This window comes from Perognathus longimembris, chromosome 8 (genome assembly GCF_023159225.1).
Source record: "Perognathus longimembris pacificus isolate PPM17 chromosome 8, ASM2315922v1, whole genome shotgun sequence".
Lineage (NCBI taxonomy): Eukaryota > Metazoa > Chordata > Mammalia > Rodentia > Heteromyidae > Perognathus > Perognathus longimembris.
Genome location: NC_063168.1, coordinates 62717206 through 62741309, shown reverse-complemented (window position 1 = coordinate 62741309; position 24104 = coordinate 62717206). Strand labels below are relative to the sequence as shown.

The window sequence follows — 24104 nt, the reverse complement described above, 5'->3', positions numbered from 1 at the left end:
TATGGCCTAGTGGTAGAATGCTTGCGTTGTATACATGAAGCCCTGGGTTCGATTCCTCAGCACCAAATATATAGAAAATGCCCGAAGTGGCGCTGTGGCTCAAGTGGTAGAGTGCTAGCCTTGAGCAAAAGGAAGCCAGGGACAGTGCTCAGGCCCTGAGTTCAAGCCCCAGGACTGGGGAAGAAAAAAAGGAGTCTCAGACTTTGCTGCCTGGGCTGGCTTGGAACCATGATCCTCAGTTCTCAGCCTCCTGAGTAGTTAGGATTACAGGCATGAGCTACAGGCAGCCGGCTTAAACCATATTCTTATTCCTTCCATTTTCTTACCCCCTCTCCTTTTCAAACAGCACGTGGTGGGTTACATTATACCATCCTCACATGTACACACTCAATGTCCTTTGATCCTCATCACCCCTCTTTGCCCTCTCCTTCCTCCCTCCTCCGTCCTCCCTCCCACTTCAACTTCATTTTCATCACTTGAGAAACTAATGCACAGCAATGGTTCCCAAAGCACAGGCCCTCCCTACCTTCCAGCACTGTTTTAGCATATTTCGGGAGGATCCTGAGTCCTCTGACTAAATCCCTCCTCCGCCACCCAGTCCTACTGGGGACCCACTGTCCTGAAGTATGTCCTTACTGCCCTATTTTATTTAAATGGGATGCTATGGTCTGTGCCTGAAGCTTGATTGTAAGGGTCACCTGATGCCTCAGGTTCTCTCATCATCCTTAATAGAACTTTCAGCTGTTCTCAGGTCGCACCCACCACTCCCGTTACCTGTCAGAAACCTATTCTAACTTCGGGTATCCATAGTGTGCTAGCTGGAGCCAAGCCCTGCAGGGCAGGTCCACATCCCAGCCCCAGGACTCAGCTGCCCAGCTGTCCTCTCTCTTGCCCCATCTCACACCAGGAAGCCCCTAGTGACCATGGTAGCAGCCTCTGGAACCACCTGCCCATGCCCATACCACCCAGCCCAGGGTAACTGCGCCTGGTGTCTGGAGATACCAAGTCACCTTCAAGCCATTAGTCACAAGTCCTTCTCCAGACCCTTGAACAGAAGACAGAAGGATGCCATGGAGTGAACGCCGCTCTAGAGGCAGACAAGCTCCTACTCAAGTGACAGCCAGCTGGATCAGCTCACTGGTAAAAGCTTTTTGGTGGGTGAGGAATCAATCATATCATCTGAGAATTGTTTGTCCTCTCCTATTTATATGATCTTGCATTACTGCTGTAGACAGTATCTCTAGTCCAAAGGTGAATGAAGGGAACAGACATCCTTGTCTTTTTTTGGTGATAAGAGGCAGCTATATAATTTAGGGACCCAGTACAAAGTGAACATGAAGAATTTCTTATTCAAAAAGCAGGGGGGAACAAAACATACTATTAAAGACACAAAGATATAATTTGTCCTTTCTTCTTGTGATCTTCTTTCAACCTACCAGGATGCTTTTATTTGGTATTTAGTGTTATTCTATGAAAGTTAAAAATTTAAATTATTTGCATTAATGTGTTTATGTTGCGCAATGTGAGCTTAAAATCAAAATAGAAAAGCATTTAATTCACATACAGAAATCGCCGGAATGAAACAATTAGAATTTCATGATTCACATGTAGTTATGTATTTCTTTCTTGCCACGTCAGAACAAATGCTACAGAACACGACCTCACCTGTCTTTGTTTTGCTTCTTGACACATCATACACCTTCGATTAACATTCTGCTTAGTGACATTCTACCTTACTAATGAGAGAGGAAGGACAAAAAGGAACAGGAATAAGACAGAATTCTTTGTTCGTATTTCCAAGAATGCCAACACCTTCTTTCTGCATTTGAAGCAAGTTCTAGATTAAACAAAAAGACATAGCTTCTCGCTATGCAAATGGGCAGCAAAGAAGGGAAGACACACACAAGCTGTGTCATTTCTCCCACCCATAAGCAAGTTCCTATGTCTCAGCAGACGTCAATTAGAAGATAGGTGTTCAAGATGCCACATGGCCTTTTCTTTTAATTTTTTTTTTTTTTTTGTGCCAGTACTGGAGCTTGAACTCAGGGCCCAGGTACCGTCCCTGAACTTTTCACTCTAGGCTGGTGCTTATGACTTGAGCAACACGCCTCCACTTGTGGCTTTTCTGGTAGTTAACAGTAAACAAGAGTCTCACAGGCTTTCCTGTCCGGCCTGGCTTTAAACCATGATCCTCAGATCTCAGCCTGGATTAGAAGCATGAGCCACTAGCACCTGGCCCAGATTTCTCTCCTATTATCTCACATCCCCAATTCTCCAGCCAAAGGTTCTCTGCTGCCAACCCCCGTTCATCCTCCAGACTTTCGTTTACAAGCAGAAGCCTCTTCCTGGCTCCTACCAATCTAGGCCTTGAAATCTCACCTGCTGCTCAGTACAGCCTCCTCCCTCAGTCTCTCCTCTGCCCGCTCACAGTTGCTGTGTCAAGAGGCCTCCCAGGGAGCTTGGAGCTTCCTTTTCAGTCACTTTGGGGTGATTCTCACCATCAGGCTCAGAAGAAAGGCACTAAGGCCTGCTGCTCCTGAGCTGAGAAGAAAGGATTTTATGGGGATGTGCCCAGGCCAAACCGGCCTCAGAGAAGTGAGCGACACAGGACGACTTCTCTCTCTCTAATGTGAGGTCATCATAATCAACCACAGGAAACACTCTCTAATTCACTCTCAGGCCAGCCTCTCCATTAGGGGAAAACCATTCCATCCTCCAACTTCCTTTATTCAAGCCACAGGAGCAATAGGAAACCATAGGTCCTAGGAAACCATAAGGCTCCCAACCCCTCATCTCTGGGGAGAGGCCATGGCTTGGGGGAGGCCAAAGAGATCCCCAGGGAAGCAAACTGAATTCCCAGCACGGGGCAAGAAACAGCAAATGTACCCCATCACCAAGAGTGGTGCCCAGGCAAGATCCACAGCCCAGAGACATCCCTGTAGCATCCCCTCCAATGCTGTCCCCTCAGAGTGTACCTGGCTACCTGGCCTCTATCCCTACTCCAGCCTGGACAAGGCCTTCCTAACACTCCACTCCCTCCCTTGCCTTTGTCACCTGCACAACAAGGTCTCTGGTTCTCCAGAGCCTCCCTGTTCTCCTACTGGAATCTTCTGAATCCCCTCCCCCACCCCCTGCCCCTTCGTGTCTACCTCATCCCTTAGCAGAGCCTGGCCATGGCCATGAGAAAAACCTCCGGGTTCCCCTTCTGTTTCCTATGCTCTGAGCCTGTCCCAGGTCTCTGTGCACCACAAGAGCTGGTGCTCTGTGGTCATCAGTTCCCTGACTGATGGAAGAGACCAGAGAGAGGGCCGGGGTAGTCGAGGGCCACAAACCCAGGCTCTGACCTGGTGTCCTGGGAGCTGCAGCTCTAACGCTCCCAGGTTCCTCCTCCGGGCCGAAGGGTGAGCTAGCTACAGGAACCAGACCCCAATCCCAACTCCTCCCGTTTGTACATTCTACCCCAAGCAAAATGCAACTTGGCAGCTCTGGTAAGGGCATGGTTTTTTATGTTACTGAGTTAGACACAAACATGCAATAATAAAAATAAATAGAAAAACAAATTTTAAATAAAACCTCCTGCATTTGAACAAAGCACTGTGGCTTGAAAGATGCTTTCACTCACCGGCTGATCTATTCTTTCCCACACGGTCCTGTGAGGGCTACAGTCATCATAGCGAAGCTAGGAGTCAACACAATTCCAAGGCAGAGCTCAGAGACTTAGCAACTAACACAAGGGCAGAGATGGTTGGGCTACTCGGCCGTGATTACAGGCATGGTCTCAGGGAGTCCAGCCTTGGGAATGTTTCCTTTGGACGTGAGGGGAGAGTGGGTAGAAGTGCTTTTGCGTTTATTCCTTATATTTATTATTTATAGCTAAGTTGAGTTAGTTTTGTTTCTTTTTTTTTTTTGCTTTTGATAGCTTTAATTTTTTTCCTGCAGGATTTATGTGATTATATAATACAAAAAGCATAAACTACTGAAATCTTTTATTTACACTGTGTAAAAATTTCAGTAAAAAATTCACGTCATGAAAGTAGAAATACTGTCATGATTGACAAAGAAAAAATTAGTTTTGTTTCTTGTCAGTCATAGAGCTTGAGCTCAGGGCATGGACATGCTCTTTTGTTCAGGCTAGCACTCTATCACTTTGAGTCACAGCTCCATAGCTTCGTTTTTCAGAGGCTAATTGGAGATAAGAGTCGTCTCACGGAGACTTTTCTGCTGGCTTCGAATTGTGATCCTCAGTTCTGAGTAGCTAGGATTATAGGCATGAGCCACGGGTGGCCTGAGAGTTCGTTTCTTACAACAAGCACTTACAGTATAGAAGAGATCCACATTCCTAATTATCTTCAAAAACGAACCCGATGTTAACAGGAGTTGTGAATACTATGGATAATAATTTTTCCATACTATACATTATTTTCATATTTTCCATAGTGAGCATGTTTGTTACTTTTATACTAGATTGAACCATATAAAATTGTCACTTTTTTGGCACACTGAAAGCAATTGGGGAAAAAAGAAAAAGAAAGCGATTGGGTATTGACAGTTTCATGTAGTCCAACCTCATAATTAATGCTCCCATATTTAATTAAGAAATATAAAGAAATTTCTATGAATCAGGCCCATATCCAGAATAGCAAACTATTTTTCCCCCCTACAGAAAGCAAGTAAAGCCAGGAACCCATGGCTCATGCCTGTAATCCTAGCAACTCTTTTTTTATTATTATTATTATTATTTTTTTTTTTTTGCTGCTTGATCTCATGACTTTACACTCTTTTTTTTTGGCCAGTCCTGGGCCTTGGACTCAGGGCCTGAGCACTGTCCCTGGCTTCTTTTTGCTCAAGGCTAGCACTCTGCCACTTGAGCCACAGCGTCACTTCTGGCCATTTTCTACATATGTGGGTGCTGGGGAATCGAACCCAGGGCTTCATGTATACGAGGCGAGCACTCTACCACTAGGCCATATTCCCAGCCCCCGTGACCTTACACTCTTGCTTGGCTTTTTCACTCAAGGCTGGCACAGTTCCACGTTCAGCTTTTGGATGGTTAAATGGAGATAAGAGTCTCACGGTTTTCTGCCCAGGCTGGCTTGGAGCCATGATCTTTAAATCTCAGTCTCTTGAGTAGTTAGGATTATAGGTGTGAGCCACCAGTGCCTGGCATAAAACAACAGTGACAAATGTGAGTGTCCTTGCAAGCAGTCACCAGCCTGCTGTGCAGGAAGTGGCCGCGGACAGTGAATCCGCAAGCCCCCAAACCAGATGTGTTGGGGAACACACCGCAGGGGTTTCAGCACTGCCTGCAAGACAGACAGCAAACCTCAAGATCCTCTCCTCCCCTGCTTCCGCAGTACGTTTTTAAGTTATACATCACCTCCTAACCCTGTTCCCAATAGTGCTATTGGTCTGTGCCCAAACCGCCCTTATTCTCTACCAACTAGCCAAGCCCCGCACAGCTCATGATGTGACCTAATGGAAAAATACATTTGGCCTTCCTCCAATCTCAAAACATTCCAGCAGCTGCCTTCCTCCTACCTATTCTTAATTCATTCCTCCAGCCATGGGGTGAAAGAAAAAGCATTTTAAGCCAGATACCAGTGGCTCACACCTGTAAATCTCACTACCCAGGAGGCTGAGATCTAAGGATTGCAGTTCAAAGCCAGCCAGGGCAGGAAAGTCCATGTTGACTCTTACCTCCAATAAATTACTCAAAAAAGCCAAAAGTGGCACTGTGGTTCAAGTGGTAGAGCACTTGCCATGAGCAAGAAAAAGCTCAGGGACAGCACCTAAGCCCAGAGTTCAAGCCCCAGGACCAGCAAAATATTTTTTTAAAATAAGAAGCCATTGCCATAATAAAGGAAAACATAGGAATCTGTATCAATAATGTTGTTTTAAATTTTTTATTGTCATTATAGAGGTGATATGCAGAGGGGTTACTGCTACATAAGTCAGTCATTGTCTTTTTGGACAATGGTATCCCTTCCCTTGCTCTCTCCCAGTTTTTCCCTCCTCACCCACAAGTTGTATAGTTCAATTTCAACATAGTGTCCAGTGGGTACCACGGCTGCATTTGTTCACCCTTTGTCCCTCCATTTCTGTGCCTCCTCTTACTCTCCCAAAGATAGATAAACAGACAAGACCAAAAGAAAAGAAAACAAAAACAGCAATAAAGAAAAAAAAACCAAACCCTCTTATTTCCATTTCCCAGAATAGCGTTCTTTTTGAAGTTCTTGTTTTTGTGTAGGTCCTCTCTTTTGCTACAGGTTTGTGGTCTGCCTCTTGAATCACAACTCCACTTCCGGGACTTTCCTGCCCAGGTTGGCTTTGAACTACGATTCTCAGATCTCAGCCTCCTAAGTAGCTAGGATTACAAGCATGAGCCACTGGCACCTGCTCAATACACTATCCTTTGTCCTAGGGACAGCTTCCTCAGGAAGGACATGCCCAACTTCCCAAATCTCCTACTCCCCTTGGCTTCCTACCCATGTTCCCCATTGCTTCGTGGTGTTGTTTTGGTGTGTTTTTTTTGGGGGGGGGCGGTTATAGTTAATTATCTGAAGCTCTGCTCAACAAGCAAAACCATAATAACTACAGGGATGCCTTTTCCCTTCACATCGGAGCTGTCAGAATGTCATCTGGGCTGACCTTGAACTTGAACTTGAGATCCTCCCGCCTCGGGTTCCCATGTGCTCTGGGTTTATATATGTCCATTACCACACAATAAGATTTGAAGCTAAAGGGTTTTTTTTCCCCCCTTAATAACAAATAAATGATGATTCAGAAGATATGTGTTGTGAGGGATTCTTGGCTTTATTTGGTTTCGCTGGCAGTTCTGGGGACTGAACCCGGGGCTTTGAATTTGCTGGGAAGGCACTCTACCACTTGAGCCACCACTCCTAGCCCCTTTCTGTAAAAGGTCATTTGTGAGGTGGGGGTCTCCCTTTGTGTCGGGGCCTGACTGCAATCCTCCCACTTGGACTTCCCTCGGTTGCTGGAGATGACAGGCATGCAACATTGCCCAGCTTATAGACCCAGGGCGGACTCAAACTTCTATCCTCCATCTCCACCTCCCAAGTCGCTAGGATTGCAGGCTTGACTTACCATGCCCGGCCTAGTGGGGTTTTCTGTTTGTTTGTTTTTTTTGCTTTTAAAACACTCATCTAAGATCCGCTATCCCAGTTGGAGTTTTAGACTTGAGGACAGCATGCATGGGGCCATACAGGGCAGTATTATTATCCCCTCAACCCTACCGCCTCCCACCCCCAAGGGTTCACCACCATGATCCCTGTCGGCGACTCCAGAGTTCGAAACTAATATTGAAATGTGGTTCTCAATAGCAAAGTGTAGTCCTTGGGTGGTTGCTCAAGTGATAGAGCACCTGCCCAGTAAGTGTAAGGTCCCGAGTTCAAATCCCAATGCTGCCAAAAAAAAAATGTTACTCAGTAGAATGGTGTAGAGAAGTGTTTAAAAGGTCCTTAAGAACAATTATGGCCCTTCTTGTGGGAGTAGCTTGTCCTCTGAGGAGCAGGTTATTAGAAATAGCCAGGCCTGTTCACCCTTCTACTTCCTGGCACAAATTAAGCAACACAAAGCCCTCACCAGAAGCTGACCAGATGCCAACATCATGCTCTCAGATTGCCAAGCCTCTAGAATCACAAGCTACCTAAACCTCCTTTCTTTTTTAAATAACCAGGTCTCAGATGCCTTGTTAGAGAAACAGAGTTACTTAGTAACATGGTTACCAAGCCTTGAGCTTATCCATCACCCCTTTAAGAAATGTGGCCCATGGGGTGGGGTGGGGGGGGGGAACCTGCCAGGGTCTGGATCCCTTGGGTGAAAAGCTTGGCCCTTGAGGGCAGCCCAGGAGCCCAATCAGAGCCAGGCTTGGCCCTCGAGGGCAGCCCAGGAGCCCAATCAGAGCCAGGCTTGGCCCTGGAGGGCAGTCCAGGAGCCCAATCCGAGCCAGGCTTGGCCCTCGAGGGCAGCCCAGGAGCCCAATCAGAGCCAGGCTTGGCCCTGGAGGGCAGTCCAGGAGCCCAATCAGAGCCAGGCTTGGCCCTCGAGGGCAGCCCAGGAGCCCAATCAATCAGAGCCAGGCATGAAGCGGGAACCGTGGCTCCACAGCCATCCACCATCAGGTCTGCTGCCGCCAAGCCATGTCCCACAGAACAAATTTTGAATTGACACGTGAACCACAAAAGTTCAAGTCTTTCTGCTTATGCTGGGATTGTGAATGGAGATTAAGGGGGTTGGGAGTCCTTTGAAACACATTATCTACTTCTGTTCATAAGGATGTGTCCTCGAGAGAGGAGGGAAAAGGAGGGAAACCTTTTAATTTCTAACCAAAGGTCACTCCTTAGGAACCACAAGAATGAATTTTACTGGAAGAAAGAGCTGCAAACATCTGAAGGAGAAGACCCATTGGAGGGAGGCATTCCCCAAGAGGGGCAAGAGAGGAGCAACAGATCTGCTGATACCAAGCAACAGTGGGCCACCCATAACCCTCACTACTCGGGAGGCTGACATCTGAGGAGCACAGTTTGAGCCAGCCCAGGCAGGGAAGTCCGTGAGACGCGTATGCCCAATTAAGTACCACAAAGCCAGAAGCAGAGCGGTGGCTCAAGTGGTAGAGCACTAGCCTTGAATGAAAGAAGCTCAGGGATAGTACCCAGGCCCTGAGTTCAAGCCCCAGGACCAGCATGAAAACAAACAAACAAAACCCCACAATATATAAACAATAAGGGCAAAAATATAAATGATATAATAAGAAAATATCCTACAGAAAACAGTATCATATTCTGCAAGAGTGTACCAAATTTTATGTAGTTGAAAACATCTTTAGTAATCCTTTCACCATGAGAAATGAAAAGTTATGAAAAAAAGAATGAATCAAGTTGATCTCATTCATTCACAGATCAAAGGTGAGAGGACTACCAAAGTTAAATGCAAGAAAGAAATAACTGGCCTGTAATTCTAAATACTTGGAAGGCTGAGATCAGGAAGATTTAAGTTTGAGGACATCTCACATATATATATATATATGATATATACATTACACACACACACACACACACACACATGAGACAGACCCTTTTCTCAACCACTAGCTGGGCACAGTGGCTCACGTCTGTCCTCCTAGCTATGTAGGAGGCTGAGATGGGAAGGATTTCAGTTTCAGGTCAGCATGGGCTTTAGAAAAGTCCAAGAGACTCCATCTTAATAGAAGAAGTAGGGGGGAGGGGAGGGTGACCCATACCTATCATTCTAGCTAGGGCAGGAAGCTTAAAATGGAAGGATTTGGGTCCAAGTGTAAACCCAGGCAATAAATACGAACCTACCTCAAAATAACCACTGCAAAAATAGTTCAGTGGTAGTGTACCTATCTAGCAGGCATGAGACCCTGCGTTCAAACCCCAATGGAGGGAGGGAGGGAGAGAGGGAGGGAGGGAGGGAGGGAGGGAGGGAGGGAAGGAGGGAGGGAGGGAGGGAGGGAGGGAGGGAGGGAGGGAGGGAGGGAGGGGAGGAGAGGGAAGGAAGAAGAGAGGGACGGAGGGTGGGTCCACATGACGCTCTGCAGTTTGTAAGGTGCTTCTATCCACAATCTCCTGTTCCTCTGTCAGGTAACAAGGCACTGTCCCGTGCCAGGGAGGACACTGAGGCACAGCCCCTCACCTGTGGCAGGGTCCCATCTTGCCTAGGCCTATCTTAAGCTTCCCCCACACAAGAGGATTGAGGATGCCACATGCCATCAGACAAGGGCTACCTCCCCTTCCAACTCCGCCTGTCCATCACAGGCCATCTGGGCTATAGGGGGCGCTAGCAGGAAGTAAAGGCAGACTGCAGATGCTTCAGGTAGAGACCCCTCCCCCCGATACCAGGTGGCTCCCCAGTGCTGAGTTCTAAGCCCACGTCCCTTTTAATCCTACACACTGTTCCCAGCAACCCTTCATCCTCCCTATAGTTTGTGGCACTGGATGATTCTCAACCTCGATGTGCAGGCTACTCTTCGACGCTGCAGACCTTCAGTACAGGCTGTGACACACAGAAGATGCTCAATCATTTCCCACGGAATCATCCAGCAGCCCCACCTGGATGTCCCACGAGCACTTCAAACCTAACTTCTCCAGCCCTGCTTCCATCTGGGGCGGGGGGGGGGTCCATGTGGCCAGGCCTGATGACTTCAACCACCTCCTCCACTGCCTCCACTGCACTCCAGTCCGCCGGGATGACACCTAGACAGGCAGCGTAGTCCTCCAATGACATCAAAAGCTAATGATTCTCACGACGAATCCACCTTAAGAATAAAGCCCTTCCGCTGTCTGCTCCACACCGTCCGCGCACGCTCCTAGCACAAGCAAACTGGGAAGTCCGGCAGCTCAGATCACAAAGCCCTCTCCCTACCGCTTCACCTGGCAACGTCCTGCTCAACCTCCAAGACCCAAGCCAAGAGCAGCTCTTCAGAAGCCTCCTCGTTCCCCAGGCAAACTCTCTCCATCCGCTAAACAGAATTTGAACCACCGCCTCTGAGCCCCTTGGAAGCAAGGACGGAGCATCATTCATTCTTTGCACATCCCACCCAGGTTGGCCATCCAGGGACTATCTGCTAAGCATTAGAAGGGATAGAAGTTTCTCAGTAGACAGGAGCACCCAGGGGAGGTGGCTTGAGGTCAGACTCTCCAGCTCCGCTCAGCCACGATTCTGTGTGCTTCTATGCAAATCATTTTTGCCTGAGGACCCAATTAGAACTAGGCCAGCAGAATGTCAGTGAGTCATGTTCTAGGTTCTTCACATCCCTCCCCATTCCTGTTTTTTTACTTGGCCCCCCAAAGGATCTTTAATAAGCAAGTGGCAAAGGAGTATTATTGATCAGCACCCTGAAGAGTTCATATAAATCTTGCTCTTAAAATTCACTCTCAGGTCACCTGGATTAAAACCAGAACATCTCCCCTTGCTGAGATCCAGCCGAAAAACTGTCAACGTCATTAATGAGAGGCGATGAGGAAGGACACAAAGGAACCCGAGAGCTGGAATGTCATGTGCTGCAAGTGTTTGTGGAGTGACTGCAGTCAGGTCAGGTCAGTGAACCCCGGCAAAGCCAGCCACACTCGGCATTTCTGGAGGAGGCACCAATTTGAAGCCCACCCTTTGGGGGGCCCAGCAGCTACTATGTGGAGCGAAAGGACAAGACTGGTGGCAGGACTGATCAGGTGACACTTCCTGTGGCAGGCAGGGCTTCCGGCAACCTAGCATAATGTCTTGGAAAAGACAGGAAAATCTATGGTTTCTGTGCATGCAGGAAAAAGCAGTCTTCTTGTGAGTGAGTGTGTGTGTGTGTGTGTGTGTGTGTGCACATGCGCATGCGCAGCACACTTGAACACACACACTGGTATTGAGGCTTGAACTCGGGTCCTGGGCACTGTTCCCTTAGCTTTTAAGTGCTCTATCACTTGAACCACAGCTTCACTTCCAGATTTTTTTTTTTTTGTCAGTCCTGGGCCTTGGACTCAGGGCCTGAGCACTGTCCCTGAGCTTTTTTGCTCAAGGCCAGCACTCTGCCACTTGAGCCACAGCACCACTTCTGGCCTTCTCTATATATGTGGTGCTGAGGAATCGAACCCAGGGCTTCATGTATACGAGGCAAGCACTCTTGCCACTAGGCCATATTCCCAGCCCCTCACTTCCAGATTTTTGATGGCTGATTTAACAGTCTCTTGGACTTTCCTGCTCAAGACAGCTTCGCACTGAGACCCTCAGATCTCAGCCTGGTGAGTAGCTAGGGTTATAGGCCTGGCTGCCATATTCTCTTTGAATGCAAGTCAGTTTCTTCCAAAAGTCTGAGAACTTATTGATCTGATAGAGGAGTGATTCCTTAGTGAGGTTAAACACGGCCGATCTAAAACCACATTTCTAACTTCTGAAGCATCCTGTGGTCACAGCCTCTCTTCCCTTGCAGCTCTCCTGTGATCGTTGGTTTGGCAGGCGGCCTCGGAAGGTTGGTGCTACCCAGTCATTTCTGCCATGGACACATGCCACCCTCACACCAAAGGGTACAATCAGTTTCCTCTTGCACACAAATCAGCCTTGTGACTTGTCCTGACCAATTGTGGCAAGCCTAGCTTTTAAAAACAGGTAGCAGGGTGGTAGGCACAGTAGCTCACACTCGTAATCCTAGCTAACGAGGAAGCTGAGATCAGGTGGATAGTGTTAAGACCAACCAAGGCTTAAAGTTCACCAGTCCTTACCTTAAGCAATTAAAAAAAGAGCGGGGCAGGGGGAGGGGGGCTAGCCATGGTGGTACATGCCTGTGTGAAATAAAAATAAGAGGACTACAAACCAGGCCAGACTACGTATACATGTGAGAGACCATTCAAGTAACAAAAGTAGAGGGAGCTGGGAATTAGTGGTAGAGTGCTTACCTAGCATGCATGAAGCCTTGGGTTCAACTCCTCAATACCACATAAACAGAAAAGGCTAGAAGTAGCACTGTGGGCTCAAGTGGTAGAGTGCTAGCCTTGAGCAAAAAGAAGCTCAGGGTCAGTGCCCATGCCCTGAATTTCAAGCCCCCTTAACTAGCAGAAAGAAAAGGAAAAAAAAAAAGGTTCCATTTTCTCCCAGTGAGGAAACCCAAGCAAGCTAAACTGAAGTCACCCAAGCAAGCCACAGCGAGGTGACCCAGAGCGGCTCGGGAGCTCCAGGCCTTCTCCCAACAGCCCACAGAGCAGTCAGCCAAACATGGACTGCGGAATCCAACAGTCCCAGGCAGGCTACAGAGAGCAGTATCACCACCCTCACAGTCTCAACTAGAGGAACTGGCGGGGCTTGAACTCAGGGCTTGGGCGCTATCCTTGCGTTCTTTTCCTCAAGGCTAGCACTCTACCACTTTGAGCCAAGGCCCACTTCTGGTTTTCTGTTGGTTAATTGGAGATTAGGAGTCTCCCGGACAATCCTGCCTGGAAAGGTTTTGAACTGTGACGCTCAGATCTCAGCCTCCTGAGTAGCTAGGATTACAGAGATGAGCCACCAGTGCTGGGCTCGGAGTCAACTTTTAAGGCTGAAGTTTGGTGACTGATGCACAGCCCTGGAAAACTGAAACACAACAACAGTAAACAAGTGGCTATGTTTCCGGGGCGGCCGTGGGATACGGCTATCCCACACTAGCCAAGCTCCTAGAAAGCCCAGATCGGGCTCTTCCATGTCCACACAGGTTTGTTTCTGAATAAGGGGCTTTTAGAAAGTGGTACTCCACTCACCTTCACACCACAGAGAACGGAATTTAACGTCACAGTTATGAGCAGGCCATCACTACAGACAGCAATAGACCAGGGCCGTGGATTGCCGCCCTCCCCCGCCCTGAGAGCTGCGTGCCTTGGCCAACACAGGCTATTCAAGGAAGCCTTAGAAATACCTCGCACACGCACACGACTAGCGGCTCTGAGGGCAGAGATAAAGGAGGATCAGAGGCTCTCCTGGGCAAAAAGTTAGTGAGACTCCATCTTAATCAACAAGCCAGACATGGTCATTAACACCTGTGGTCCCATCTGTGTAGGAAGCACAGATAGGAGGATTGTGCTTTGAGGCGAGCCCGCAGGAAGAAGCTGGATCTCCTATTCAAACTTAATTAAAGCAAAATGGGGGACAAGGAGTGAACCAAAGCAGCAATGGTACTAACTAGACACTAAATTGAAAATGAACTATACAACTTGTAGGTAGGGTTGGGAGGGAAAAACTGGGAGACAGTAGGGGAAGGGGTGATATCATCCAAAAAAGAAATATATTCTTGCTGGGTGCTGGTGGCTCATGCCTGTAATTCTAGCTATTCAGGAGGTTGGGATCTGAGGATTGCAGTTCGAAGCTAGTCAGGACAGAAAAAAATCCCTGAAATTCTTATCCCCAATAAACTTCCCTGAAAAAGCTAGGAGTGGTGCTGTGGCTCATGTGGTAGACAAGACTGGCAAAAAAAAAAAAAAAAAAAAGAAAGAAAGAAAGAGAGAAAAAATGTACTCTTTACCTGACTTAAGTAACTGTAACCCCTCTGTAAATTACCTGTATGATAACAATAAGAAGATATTTTCATTAATTAAAGCAAAAAGTGCTCGGCGCATGATTCAATTGCTAGAATCTTCGGCACAGCCAGTGCCAGATTCACTCCCAAATGCCTGAAAGTTGAAAAACCAAAGACCCAGTTCTATTGGACTTGGGCCTCAACAGCTTCAGGGACAATCCAGCAGCCTGGATTCAAATCCTGCCTCCCAACCAGCTAGTTAGGCACCTCGGTTCCAGTAGTTCCTGTTTCCCCACTTGTAAAATGTACCGGCCTCCTGCTGGCACACACTTAGCTGGAACAGGAGAAAGCTCGGGAATCATGGCTAGCTGGTCCACAGCCACGCCCAGGGCCGTGTCTCAGCCTGAGTGCTGGCAAGGACTTGCACTGATGAAATTTGCCATCAAGAAGGAAGGGCTAGGCCAGGCACTGGTGGCTCACGCCTGTAATCCTAGCTACTCAGGAGGCTGAGATCTAGGCATCAAAGTTCAAAGCCAACCTGGGCAGCAAAGTCCATGAGATTCTTCTCTCCTTAACTACCAAAACAGCTGGAAGTGAGACAGTGGCTTACATGGTAGAGCACTAGCCTTGAACAAAAAAAGATCAAGGACAGTGCCCAGGCCCTCAGTTCAAGTGCCAGGACAGGCATAAAAAATAAAATAAAGGCTGGGCGCTGGTGGCTGATGCCTGTAATCCTAGCTACTCAGGAGGCTGAGAGCTGAGAATCATGATTCAAAGCCAGCCTGGGTAGGAAAGTCCATAAGACTCTTATCTCCAAATAACCACCAGAAAACCAGAAGTGGTGCTGTGGCTCAAGTAGTAGAGCACTAGCCTTGAGCTGAGAGCTCAGGGACAGAGCTCAGGCCCAGAGCTCAAGCCCCACAACCAACAAATAAATAAACACACACATAAGTAAATAAATGAAGAAGAATAAGGAATGGATAGTGACAGAACACTTCTCCAGCACGGATAGGCCCTGGGTTCTATCCCCAGCATTGAAAAAAGGCTTTTGTAAGAGTAACTCGACATCTGCTCAGGTTTGGATCACCTAGTGGGATTCACTGTTCATGAAACAAACAAACAAACAACAACAACAACAAAAAGCAGAACAAAAATGACCTTGGAATTCTAGCAATTCCATCTCATGGAGACTTTACCAGGACCGTCGGGCTAGCCAAGCCCAGGGGTGTGAGTCTGACTGTGCATGTGTGTGCACGCTTATGTACATACATCTGATCGTAAGAAGCCACCCGCTCCCCGCGCTGTTAACCAGACAGACCAGGCTGACTATAAAGTGCAGATTTTTTTTTAAAAAAAGAAAAAGAAACCCCCCCCCAAACATGAGGACTCCGAGGCTGACAGCAATATGTCAGTGAAATAATGTGGGTGAAAGGTGGGCCCTAAATTGTCTGTGAACCGCAATGACACACTGGAAACGCTATTGTTTACATTTAGAGAAGGATGGGAAAAGACCACAGAGAAATCTGGAGTGGGGAGAGGGAGACCAGGGGGAGACTTTCTGCAAGACTATTGCTTCATCCGTGCAGCTGGGTTTGAGCAGCCCTGAGTCTCATGTCTGTGCAGTCCCTCAGTATTCTAGCTCCTTCTCTGCTGCCCATCTGCCTGCTCTTCACAGAGGCACAGTGGCTCCTCCCACCTGGGACAGCGGCCAAGCCCAGGGTCCGTAAGTCAAGCACTGGGATGCGCGGCCTCCTCCCCTCTTGTCCTGGCTAGCCCAGCGTGGCCAGACCCAGGCCCGCTGCCTCCCTGGCCCCTGTCCTATTCCTCCATGCTCTGGTGTTTCTTACATCCTCCCAGCCATGCTGTCACAATCAACATTCTATCATCAGGCTTCTTTCCGCTCAGTGGCCAGGCAGAGATGGGGTGCTTTCTGGTATGTGCCTCCTATTCCTCAACATTGCTTAGCAAAGATATTTGGGTCAGGTGTCAGTGGCTCATGCCTATAGTCCTAGCTACTCAGGAGGCTGAGATCTGAAATTCCTGGCTCAAAGCCAGGCCCAGCAGAAAAGTTTTCATGAGACTTTTGTCTCCAATGAACCAGTAATAAGCTAGAAGTGGAGCCATGGCTCAAGTGGTAGAACACTAGCCTTGAGCAAATAAGCTAAGTAAGAGAGCAAGGCTCTGAGTTCAAGCCTCGGGTGGGGGGGGGGGGGGAAGGAGCCCAGAGTATTTGGGATAACCAACACAGCAGGAAAGGAGGCCCAGAGCCAGATGCCCATGTTCCAGAGAAAAAGGGGTTTTCGGAGAAGCCCTCACCTGCTTCCCCACTTCCCTTAGTGCCCTTCTCCAGTTCTCTGGCCCCTCTGCTTCCTTTCACCCTGACTGCACCTCAGTTTCCTCATCTGTGAAGCAGAGCCTGTCATATCCAAGTTTAAGGGGATGATGTATAAACAACAGGCAACCTGAGGGCCCCAGACAGGGCTGTCTTTGCGAGCCCGGTCCCCTCTCCCCACCTCCCTGCAGCTCCCCCAGCCCCTGCAGGGCCCACCGTCCCCTCGGAGGGGTCAATGACTTGCTCTGTAATTTATAGATGTGAAAAGAACGACACATCACAGCTCATCCCGTGTTCTGTTGTGAATAAAAAGGTCTTCATTGGCTACACGGTCCAGGAGAGAACTTTGCTCCTCAATATTCATCCGGCTATGAAATATGTCTACAAAACATCTGGCAGGGCTCCCCCACCCCTAGGGGGTCACAGACTCATTCCTTCATGATCTGTGGGACAAGCTCACAGGAACCTGTGGCGAATGTGACTCTGTCTCTGAAATAGCCACTGGCTAGGGCAGTCTCCCCACCGTGGAGGCTGCCTTTACCAACCCCCTGCTTTGCTCTCTCCCTGCCCACCAGCCCCTCCCTAGCTCACCCCAGGGGGCTGCAGGAAGAGGCCCTGGTGCCAGGCCCCTGGTGAGGGGACAGTCCTCAAAGGCCCTAACAGCCCGGCTTTCCCCTTGGCCACCTCTCCACACCACAGCCTGACTGTCCCAGACCCCATAGCCGAAAGACTACAGTCTTGGTTTAGTAATAGTCCTGGACCCCTAACTCCACCTGCAGGCCTCCTGAGGAGAGCCCAGGGAAGGGTGCCATGAGCCCCAAATTTACCTTCTGCCCTCCCCACAAAGCTGAGGAGATAAGGACTTGGGGGTGGGCTACGCAGGAAGATGACCTTTCACACAGGAGATGCTTCCTTGGTGTTGCTAACAAGAGAACTACAAAACTCTGGATTGCCCATGATGGGGTGGGGAGGGGGGGAGGGGGCGCTGTCACTGTGAACCTTCTCATGCCCGGAAGCGAGCAAAGGAGAATCAGGCAGGAGAAAGAGCAAAAGCCAGGCAAGGGCGGTCTAAAGGACTCCTGGAAGTTGGCCACCTGGCTCTCTCTGCCTGGCCCCTCTCATTCCTCTCCAGGAAGCCATAGGGCCCACAAGCCCAGACCACAGGCACAAGAAGGACTCGGTTCTCAGCTCCCGCTCCCCCCAGCCCCGGGAGACAGGGGTCCCCATCCCTCCAACAGCAACGAGGCCTGCGGCTCCAGACTGCGTTTCCACAAACTCAGGGACAGAATGCAGGGGCGGTTAAGGAAGATGGGTCTGGGAACCTAGGCACCTTTTAAAAAGTCACACTGGTCCCAAACAAATGACTCAGAAACTTCTGGAATACAGCCCACAGTAAGCCAGGCCTCAAACTCCTATCTCAGGCTCTTAACTTGTCCTGGGCCCCCTTCCTTACCCACTCGATTTCCAAAGCTTGATTTCCAGGCACTGCTTCAGACCAGACTCCCCTGGGATGCTGAGATATATATGCACACGCGCGTGCGCCCGTGTGCACACGCACACACACACAGAGAGAACCTTGTATGTGCTAAGCAAACATTCTATCACTGAGCTAGACTCACAGCCCCTAGTATTTTTATTCCCGATCCACTTATTTTTCTATCTTTTTCATTTGGCTCCTCAATTTGGGAGGCTGGATGTTTTTTTCTTTGTTTCAGTACTGGAGACTAAAGGCCTTCAAGTACTCTACTGCTTGGGCTGGACCCGGCCAGTCCTTTTGTTTTTAAAATATAATCTTTCTGCTATCTTCTCTGCTAGCCTCAGATTTGTAGTCCTCCTCCTGACTCTGCTTCCCAAGCAGCTGGGAATACAGGTGTGCCCTGCCCTGCCCTGCCCTGCCCAGCAGATTTTGTTTCTCTGTAGTGTCCAAGGGAGCCCAACAATCATGTCTCCATAAGTGATTCCCCAGGCAAAGACCAGCAGAGGACTCGGGAGCTGGGCCCACAGCCACGCCCTGTCTGGACCAAGTCCCACAACCCTTTTCCCAGAAAGCTTCTGGAACTTCCAAGTAAATTCCCTGCAGGCCAGAGGGACGAGGCCCAGAGTCATACGGGCCTGGGGCTCATCCCAAAGTCCGTCAGAGCAAGAGTTAAAAGGACCTGGGACAGGAGAAGGCAGGGCCTGGATAGAAAGGGCTGCTGGCTCCATCCTGTCCTTGAACAGAGACCCAGGAATCCCCACAAAGCTGAGCTTTCTAAGATTCAGGTGGGGATGGAGGGCCAGCAGGCAGTCCTTATCTGCAGGGGGAGGCCTGGATCCTGCCCTTACAGGACTGACTCCCCACAGAACACACAAATCTTCCCCCCAACAGTGTCAGGGCCTGGGCCGGGAGTCAGCGCACCTGGCTGTCTGGTTTCACTTCTGCCGCCACTGAGACCATGCCGTTGTCCAGCTCCATGACCTCCGCTGTACAATGTGGACTTGATGCTGTCCCAAGCCTGTGCTAACATCCTCTGACCATTTCTAGAACTACTCTAAAGGCAGAGGCACGCGTGGAGACACTAGTATGTGCATTCACCGTTAAGTGCCCACAGTGGCCCAGAAGGCAGGTCAGCAAGGATTCCAAGCCCGCCGCTCCTGGCACCCAGCACGGCTGCCAGTCCAACGCTCTTCCCTCGCCTCCTCTCCCCTCCACAGAACTGAGCTGGAAGGGAACCGGGCACTCGGTGCCCACAGAGCCCAGGGACAGGCGGAAAAGGCCTTTCCCTGCCCACCAGTCGTCACCAGGCTGGCAGACCTGGGAAGGAAACAACACCACACTGGCCTCTGGTCTCCGGTTTACTGCTGCCTGGGGACACACAGTTCCTGCTCTCCCGCTCTCTTGTGGAAACCGATCTCTATCTTGAGAGGGCTCTGGGAATGGCTCCGAGGAAGACTTCCATTTCCCTAGAAGATCCTTTTGTGCTATCTCAGAGAGATTCCTGCCAGGAGCAGGTCCCCAGGAGGCCCAAGGAGGGGCCTCTGTGCTCTACCAGTTTGGTTTTGCCCTTTACTGAACAGCCAGCACAGCGAGGGGAAACCCCTACAGCCTCTGATAGGAAGGAAGGGGCAAACTGGCTGCTCGTTACAAGGTAACAGTTCAATTAGACACAGTGGCTCACACTTGTCATCCAAGCTGTGCAGAAGGCATAAATCAAGAGGATCATGATTTGAGGCCAACCCAGGAAAAAAGTTAGTGACAGACAAGGGAACCCCTTCCCCCTACACCCATCTCAACCAATAACCTAGGCAGCAATATGCTCCTGCCATTCTGGCTGAAGGGAGGAGGATCTCATTTAGCCCTAGGCAAAAATGTTAAGACCAAATCTAGAAAAGAACCTAAGTGTAAAAAAACAAGGAGCAGAAGTGGCATTCAAGTAGTACAGTGCGTGCTGCTTGCCTAGCAAGTGCAAGCCTGAGCTCAAACCTAACCAATCCTAGTATGACCACAAAAAGAAAAAGAAAAACGAAGTGTGGGGCGGGGGTGGGGGAAGGGGGGGAAGCTGGGCGGCCGCGGCTCATACCTGTAATCCTAACTACTCATCTCTAACTAATCACAGAAAAAGCCAAAGTGGCGTTGTAGCTCAAGTGGTAAGGTGCTAGCCTTGAGCAAAAGAAGCCAGGGACAGTGCTCAGTCCCAGAGTTCAAGGTTCAGAAAACTCAGGCCCCAAGTGCTGCCAGGCCCACGTGTCCCTCTACCCCCAACTGACTCCCAATAGGAATGACCTTGGCCATGATGGCCACGGCAGGTGATGGCAGGTGTTCCTGTGAAGGACAGGATACCAGGTGACACACAGGGCCACAGTGGCATGCCCACAAAACCCCACAGGCACCAGCCCAGGGGGGGAGGGGGATGAGCCCCAAAGCTCACTAGCCGACTTAGAATAGAAAGCTGAAAGAACCTTGATCCAGAAAACTAGCAAGGGCTGGGGATATAGCCTAGTGGCAAGAGTGCCTGCCTCGGATACACGAGGCCCTAGGTTCGATTCCCCAGCACCACATATACAGAAAACGGCCAGAAGCGGCGCTGTGGCTCAAGTGGCAGAGTGCTAGCCTTGAGCGGGAAGAAGCCAGGGACAGTGCTCAGGCCCTGAGTCCAAGGCCCAAGACTGGCCAAAAAAAAAAAAAGAAAAGAAAACTAGCAAAGCCATGTTTTCCTCTAAGCAAGTGGGAGACCAGGGATAGTCCCAGAGTTCTCAAACCAACCACCACAGGCACCACAGGGCCCCTCTAGGCCCGGCCTCCAATCCCAGGAGACAGAGGTGATGACGCTGATGAGATGAGACAGAGGCTGAAAGCAAAATCAAGGACCAGGCAGTCCAGGCAGATGACCACCATAATTAGCTGTATGGCCTTGGGCAGGTCACTTTCCAGCTCTGTGCTCATGTATAAAATTCAGGAAGCAGACGGGTAGTACATAAGGTGGTGGAGTTCACTGACTGGGTTCCCCATGAATGAGCAAGTAATTAGCTCAGAAGGCCAAGATCAATCCCAGCAGGGGTCTGAGCATTTGGTGGAAGCACAATCTTCCAGAGCCAAAAATTTCTAGTTGTTCCAGCAGACACAGTCTTCTAGGGCTAGAAGACTCTAGCCAATGGGGCTGTCCCCATCTGTGTGTCCATACCACACCTCCTAGGGGACCACCCTCCTCACATCATCAACCTCCAGTGGCATCCTGAGCTCCTGGGGCACAAATGGGGTCTCTAATAGGCACAGATTTCCTCTCCAGAACCCTTCACCCACATCCCCCTTCATCCTGACAACAGCCATGTTCTGCAGGCAGGGCAGACAGTCCCCCCATTTGACAGAGGAGCACTGAGCCCACACAAGTCAAGTCACCTGCTGGCACAATGCAGTGACAACCAGAGATCAGAATTCCCAAGAGATTCTCTTGGCCGGTGTCACTGACAGGGAATGGCCAGGACAAGCTGATGAGGGCCTTCTCCTCATCTATTTGAGCTGGGCAGCATAGCCCTGAGGACCAATGTCTCAACATCATCCTTTTCCTGGGGACAAACACCAGATGGCATGGAGGGGCAGAGCCAGGGGTTGAGAGAAAGTGTGCAGCTGACAGTCCCTGAGGCTCCTCAGGACGTGTGTGCATGCGCGTGCTGGTATTGGGTTTTAACTCAGGGCCTCATCCTCCCACTTGACTTTTGTGCTTAAGGCTGGCGCTCTACCACTTGAGCCAAAGCTCCACCTGTCTTTTTTTTTGCTGGTTAATTGGAGATAAGAGTTTCTGATTTATCTGGCCAGGCTGGCTTTGAACTTGGATCCTTGAGTCTCAGTCTCCTGAGTAAGATTATAGGTCTGAGCCACCAGCACCCAGTTCTCAGGATGTATTTTTGACCCAGGGGCACCTTGAGTCCTCACTACCACCAAATAAAACAGGTCTGGCTGGAGGACGAGAGGCCAGGAAGGAAGGGGAGTGGGAGGAAGATAGAGGTCGGGGGGACTCACCTCCCTTAGCAGTTGCATCCCCTGCAGCTCCTCCTGCTGCTGCTGGGCCACGGTGATCCCCAGGACAAGCGTGTGTACCACACAGGAGACCACGGAGATGATGACGATGGGGCTGAGGCTGAGGGGGAGGGTGATGAAGAAGGAGAAGATGAAGAAGGCCTGCCAGCCCACGGTGTCACTCGCCGCATGGGCACGGGAGAAATTCAGGCCCAGGTAGGAGAAGATCTGAGTTGTGATGAGCAGCCACAGCAGATAGGGTACCACTTTCCGGCTGATGCGGTCAGGGAGCAGCCCTTTTTTGCAGAGGACAAAGAGGATGATGTCCAACACCAGCCCGATTCCGGCCACCAGGAGGGGAGCCAGCTTGTCGCTGGAGAAAACCACAGCGCACATGACCACCACGTAGCAGTCAAAGAGGGCTGCGAAGACCACCAGCACCAGCAGGGTCTCGTGGCGCTGCCTCTTGAAGTAGGTCTGGTAGAGGTTCTCCAAGGATTCGGGCACAAAGGTCAGGCGCATGAAGCGAGGCAGGCACAGACAGGACCCCGAGTTCCGGACGGAGATCTCATGGGTCCGGCCCACCCCACGGTCTGGGTCCGAGGGCAGACTGACCGAGTACTCGGCTGAGTACTCGGCTGAGTACTCTGGGTCGGAGAAGCCTTGGTTCCGCGGCATCCTGGCTGGTTATCTGCTTCTACTGGACGGCAGGGAAAACAGAGGGGGCTGCCACGGAGGAAGGGCTCCCCAAAACCAGCCACCTACTAGGACTCTCTGAGGAGGGCAGAGGGCTGAGGGCCTCTTGCTGGCTGGAGCTGGAGGATGGCCACCTGGGGCAGGAAGGCAGAGTGGGGTTCCAGGGCACAGGTGGCACTGATCATCTGAAACTTAAAGGGACAGGGCTAAGTGGGGGCCGGCCGCCCTGCGGGGTGACCCACCGTCACACGCGGGCCTCCGGCACCCCAGCCTTCCCCGCCCCGCGCGCGCACACTCGGTCCGGTCCACGCCAGACACCGGTTTCCTGTCTCCGGCTGATGGAGGGGCCTCGCCTTCCCTCCATCGCCATCTCTCCCTCGCCGGCATCCCCGTCCCTGCGTGTCGGTGCCCGACTTCCTCACTCACAGTCCCTCCAGGCCCAGCCCTTCCCGGCTGGGAATCAAGGCGTGCCGTGGAGGAGCGGAGCCACCCCGGGGGTTCCTGCATCTCCCCCTCTGTTTACTTCCCTTCTTCCACCCCGCCGATCGCCCCCTTCCCAGCCTCTGGCGCCGCCTGCCCTCCCTCCACCAGCCGGGCCCCGACCCGGCGCTTACCGGCGCGTGCGGGGAGTCGCGAGCCGCGTGCTCCGGGACCGTCCGCGCGCGGGCGGCTGGGCCCCGGGGCGAGAGGGATCAGCCCGCGCCGGGGCGGAGGGGGGCGGGTGGGGGGGCTGCGCCCCGCCGAGCCGCGCTGCCCCGCGGGCGCCTCGGTGCCCGGCCGGAGCTCGAGCCTCCGCCGTCAGGCCCGGGATCCGCTGAGGAGAAGCGCGGGGTCGCCCTCAGCATCCACGGCGGCACGGCGGCGGCTGGGAGACCCGGGGTGGGGTGGGGTGGGAGGGGGCCGCCGGCGAAGCGCGCCCGCCCGCCCGCCCGCCCGCCCTAGGGGCTGCGGGTCCGGGGCCCGGGTGGCCGGCGCGGGCGGCGCCCCGGGCGCGGGAGCCCGCCGGGGTGCGGTGAGGGGGTCGCGGCGGTGGCTAGGGGCGCGTCCGGGGCCCTCCCCGGCGGGAGTGCGGGCCGAGGCGGGGGAAGCCCGCCAGCATCCTCTCGCCCGCCGCCCGCGCGCAGAGCCAGCCAGCCGAGTCCGGGCGCGGGCGCTGCACACTGCGCCCCGCGCGGCGCCGCCGGCTCCGGGCCACGCGCGCTCCAGGCCCCGGGAGGCGGGCGGGCCCTGGCGGCCCCTCCCTCTCCTAGTCACCTCCTCCTCGGAGAGCGCGCCCGGGAGCCGGCGCGGGGGCGGGGGGGGGGGCGGGCGAGGAGCCGGGGGCGAGAGCCCGGGCGGCCGGGGGGCGGGGGGCGCGCGGGGTCCCCGCTCGCCAGCACAGGGCGGCCATCGCGGCGGGGAGGGGCGGGTGGGGTAAATAAGTGCACACCTTCCTGCGGGCGGGCGGGCGGGCCGGGGCTCCCGCAGGTGAGGCGCCCTCCGGGGGCACGGCCGCCCCTTCTGGGCCGCAGCTTCCTTCCGGGGTCCGCAGAGGCCCCCCTGAGCTGAGGTTTGGAGGCACCGCTCCCCGAGCAGGC

At 51.7% G+C, this 24104-nt stretch overlaps 1 protein-coding gene across 2 annotated transcripts in view; it reads right to left on the bottom strand.

Annotated features, from left to right (window-relative positions):
* Adcy3 (adenylate cyclase 3) overlaps positions 1 to 22638 on the bottom strand; it is a 74721-nt gene extending 52083 nt beyond the window's left edge. For both annotated transcript variants that reach the window (XM_048353306.1, XM_048353307.1), the window contains exon 1: positions 21835 to 22638. In XM_048353306.1, coding sequence (XP_048209263.1) covers positions 21835 to 22509 — 675 coding nt within the window. In that variant the 5' untranslated portion in view covers positions 22510 to 22638. The remainder of the gene's footprint in view (positions 1 to 21834) is intronic.
* Positions 22639 to 24104: the final 1466 nt, after the last annotated feature.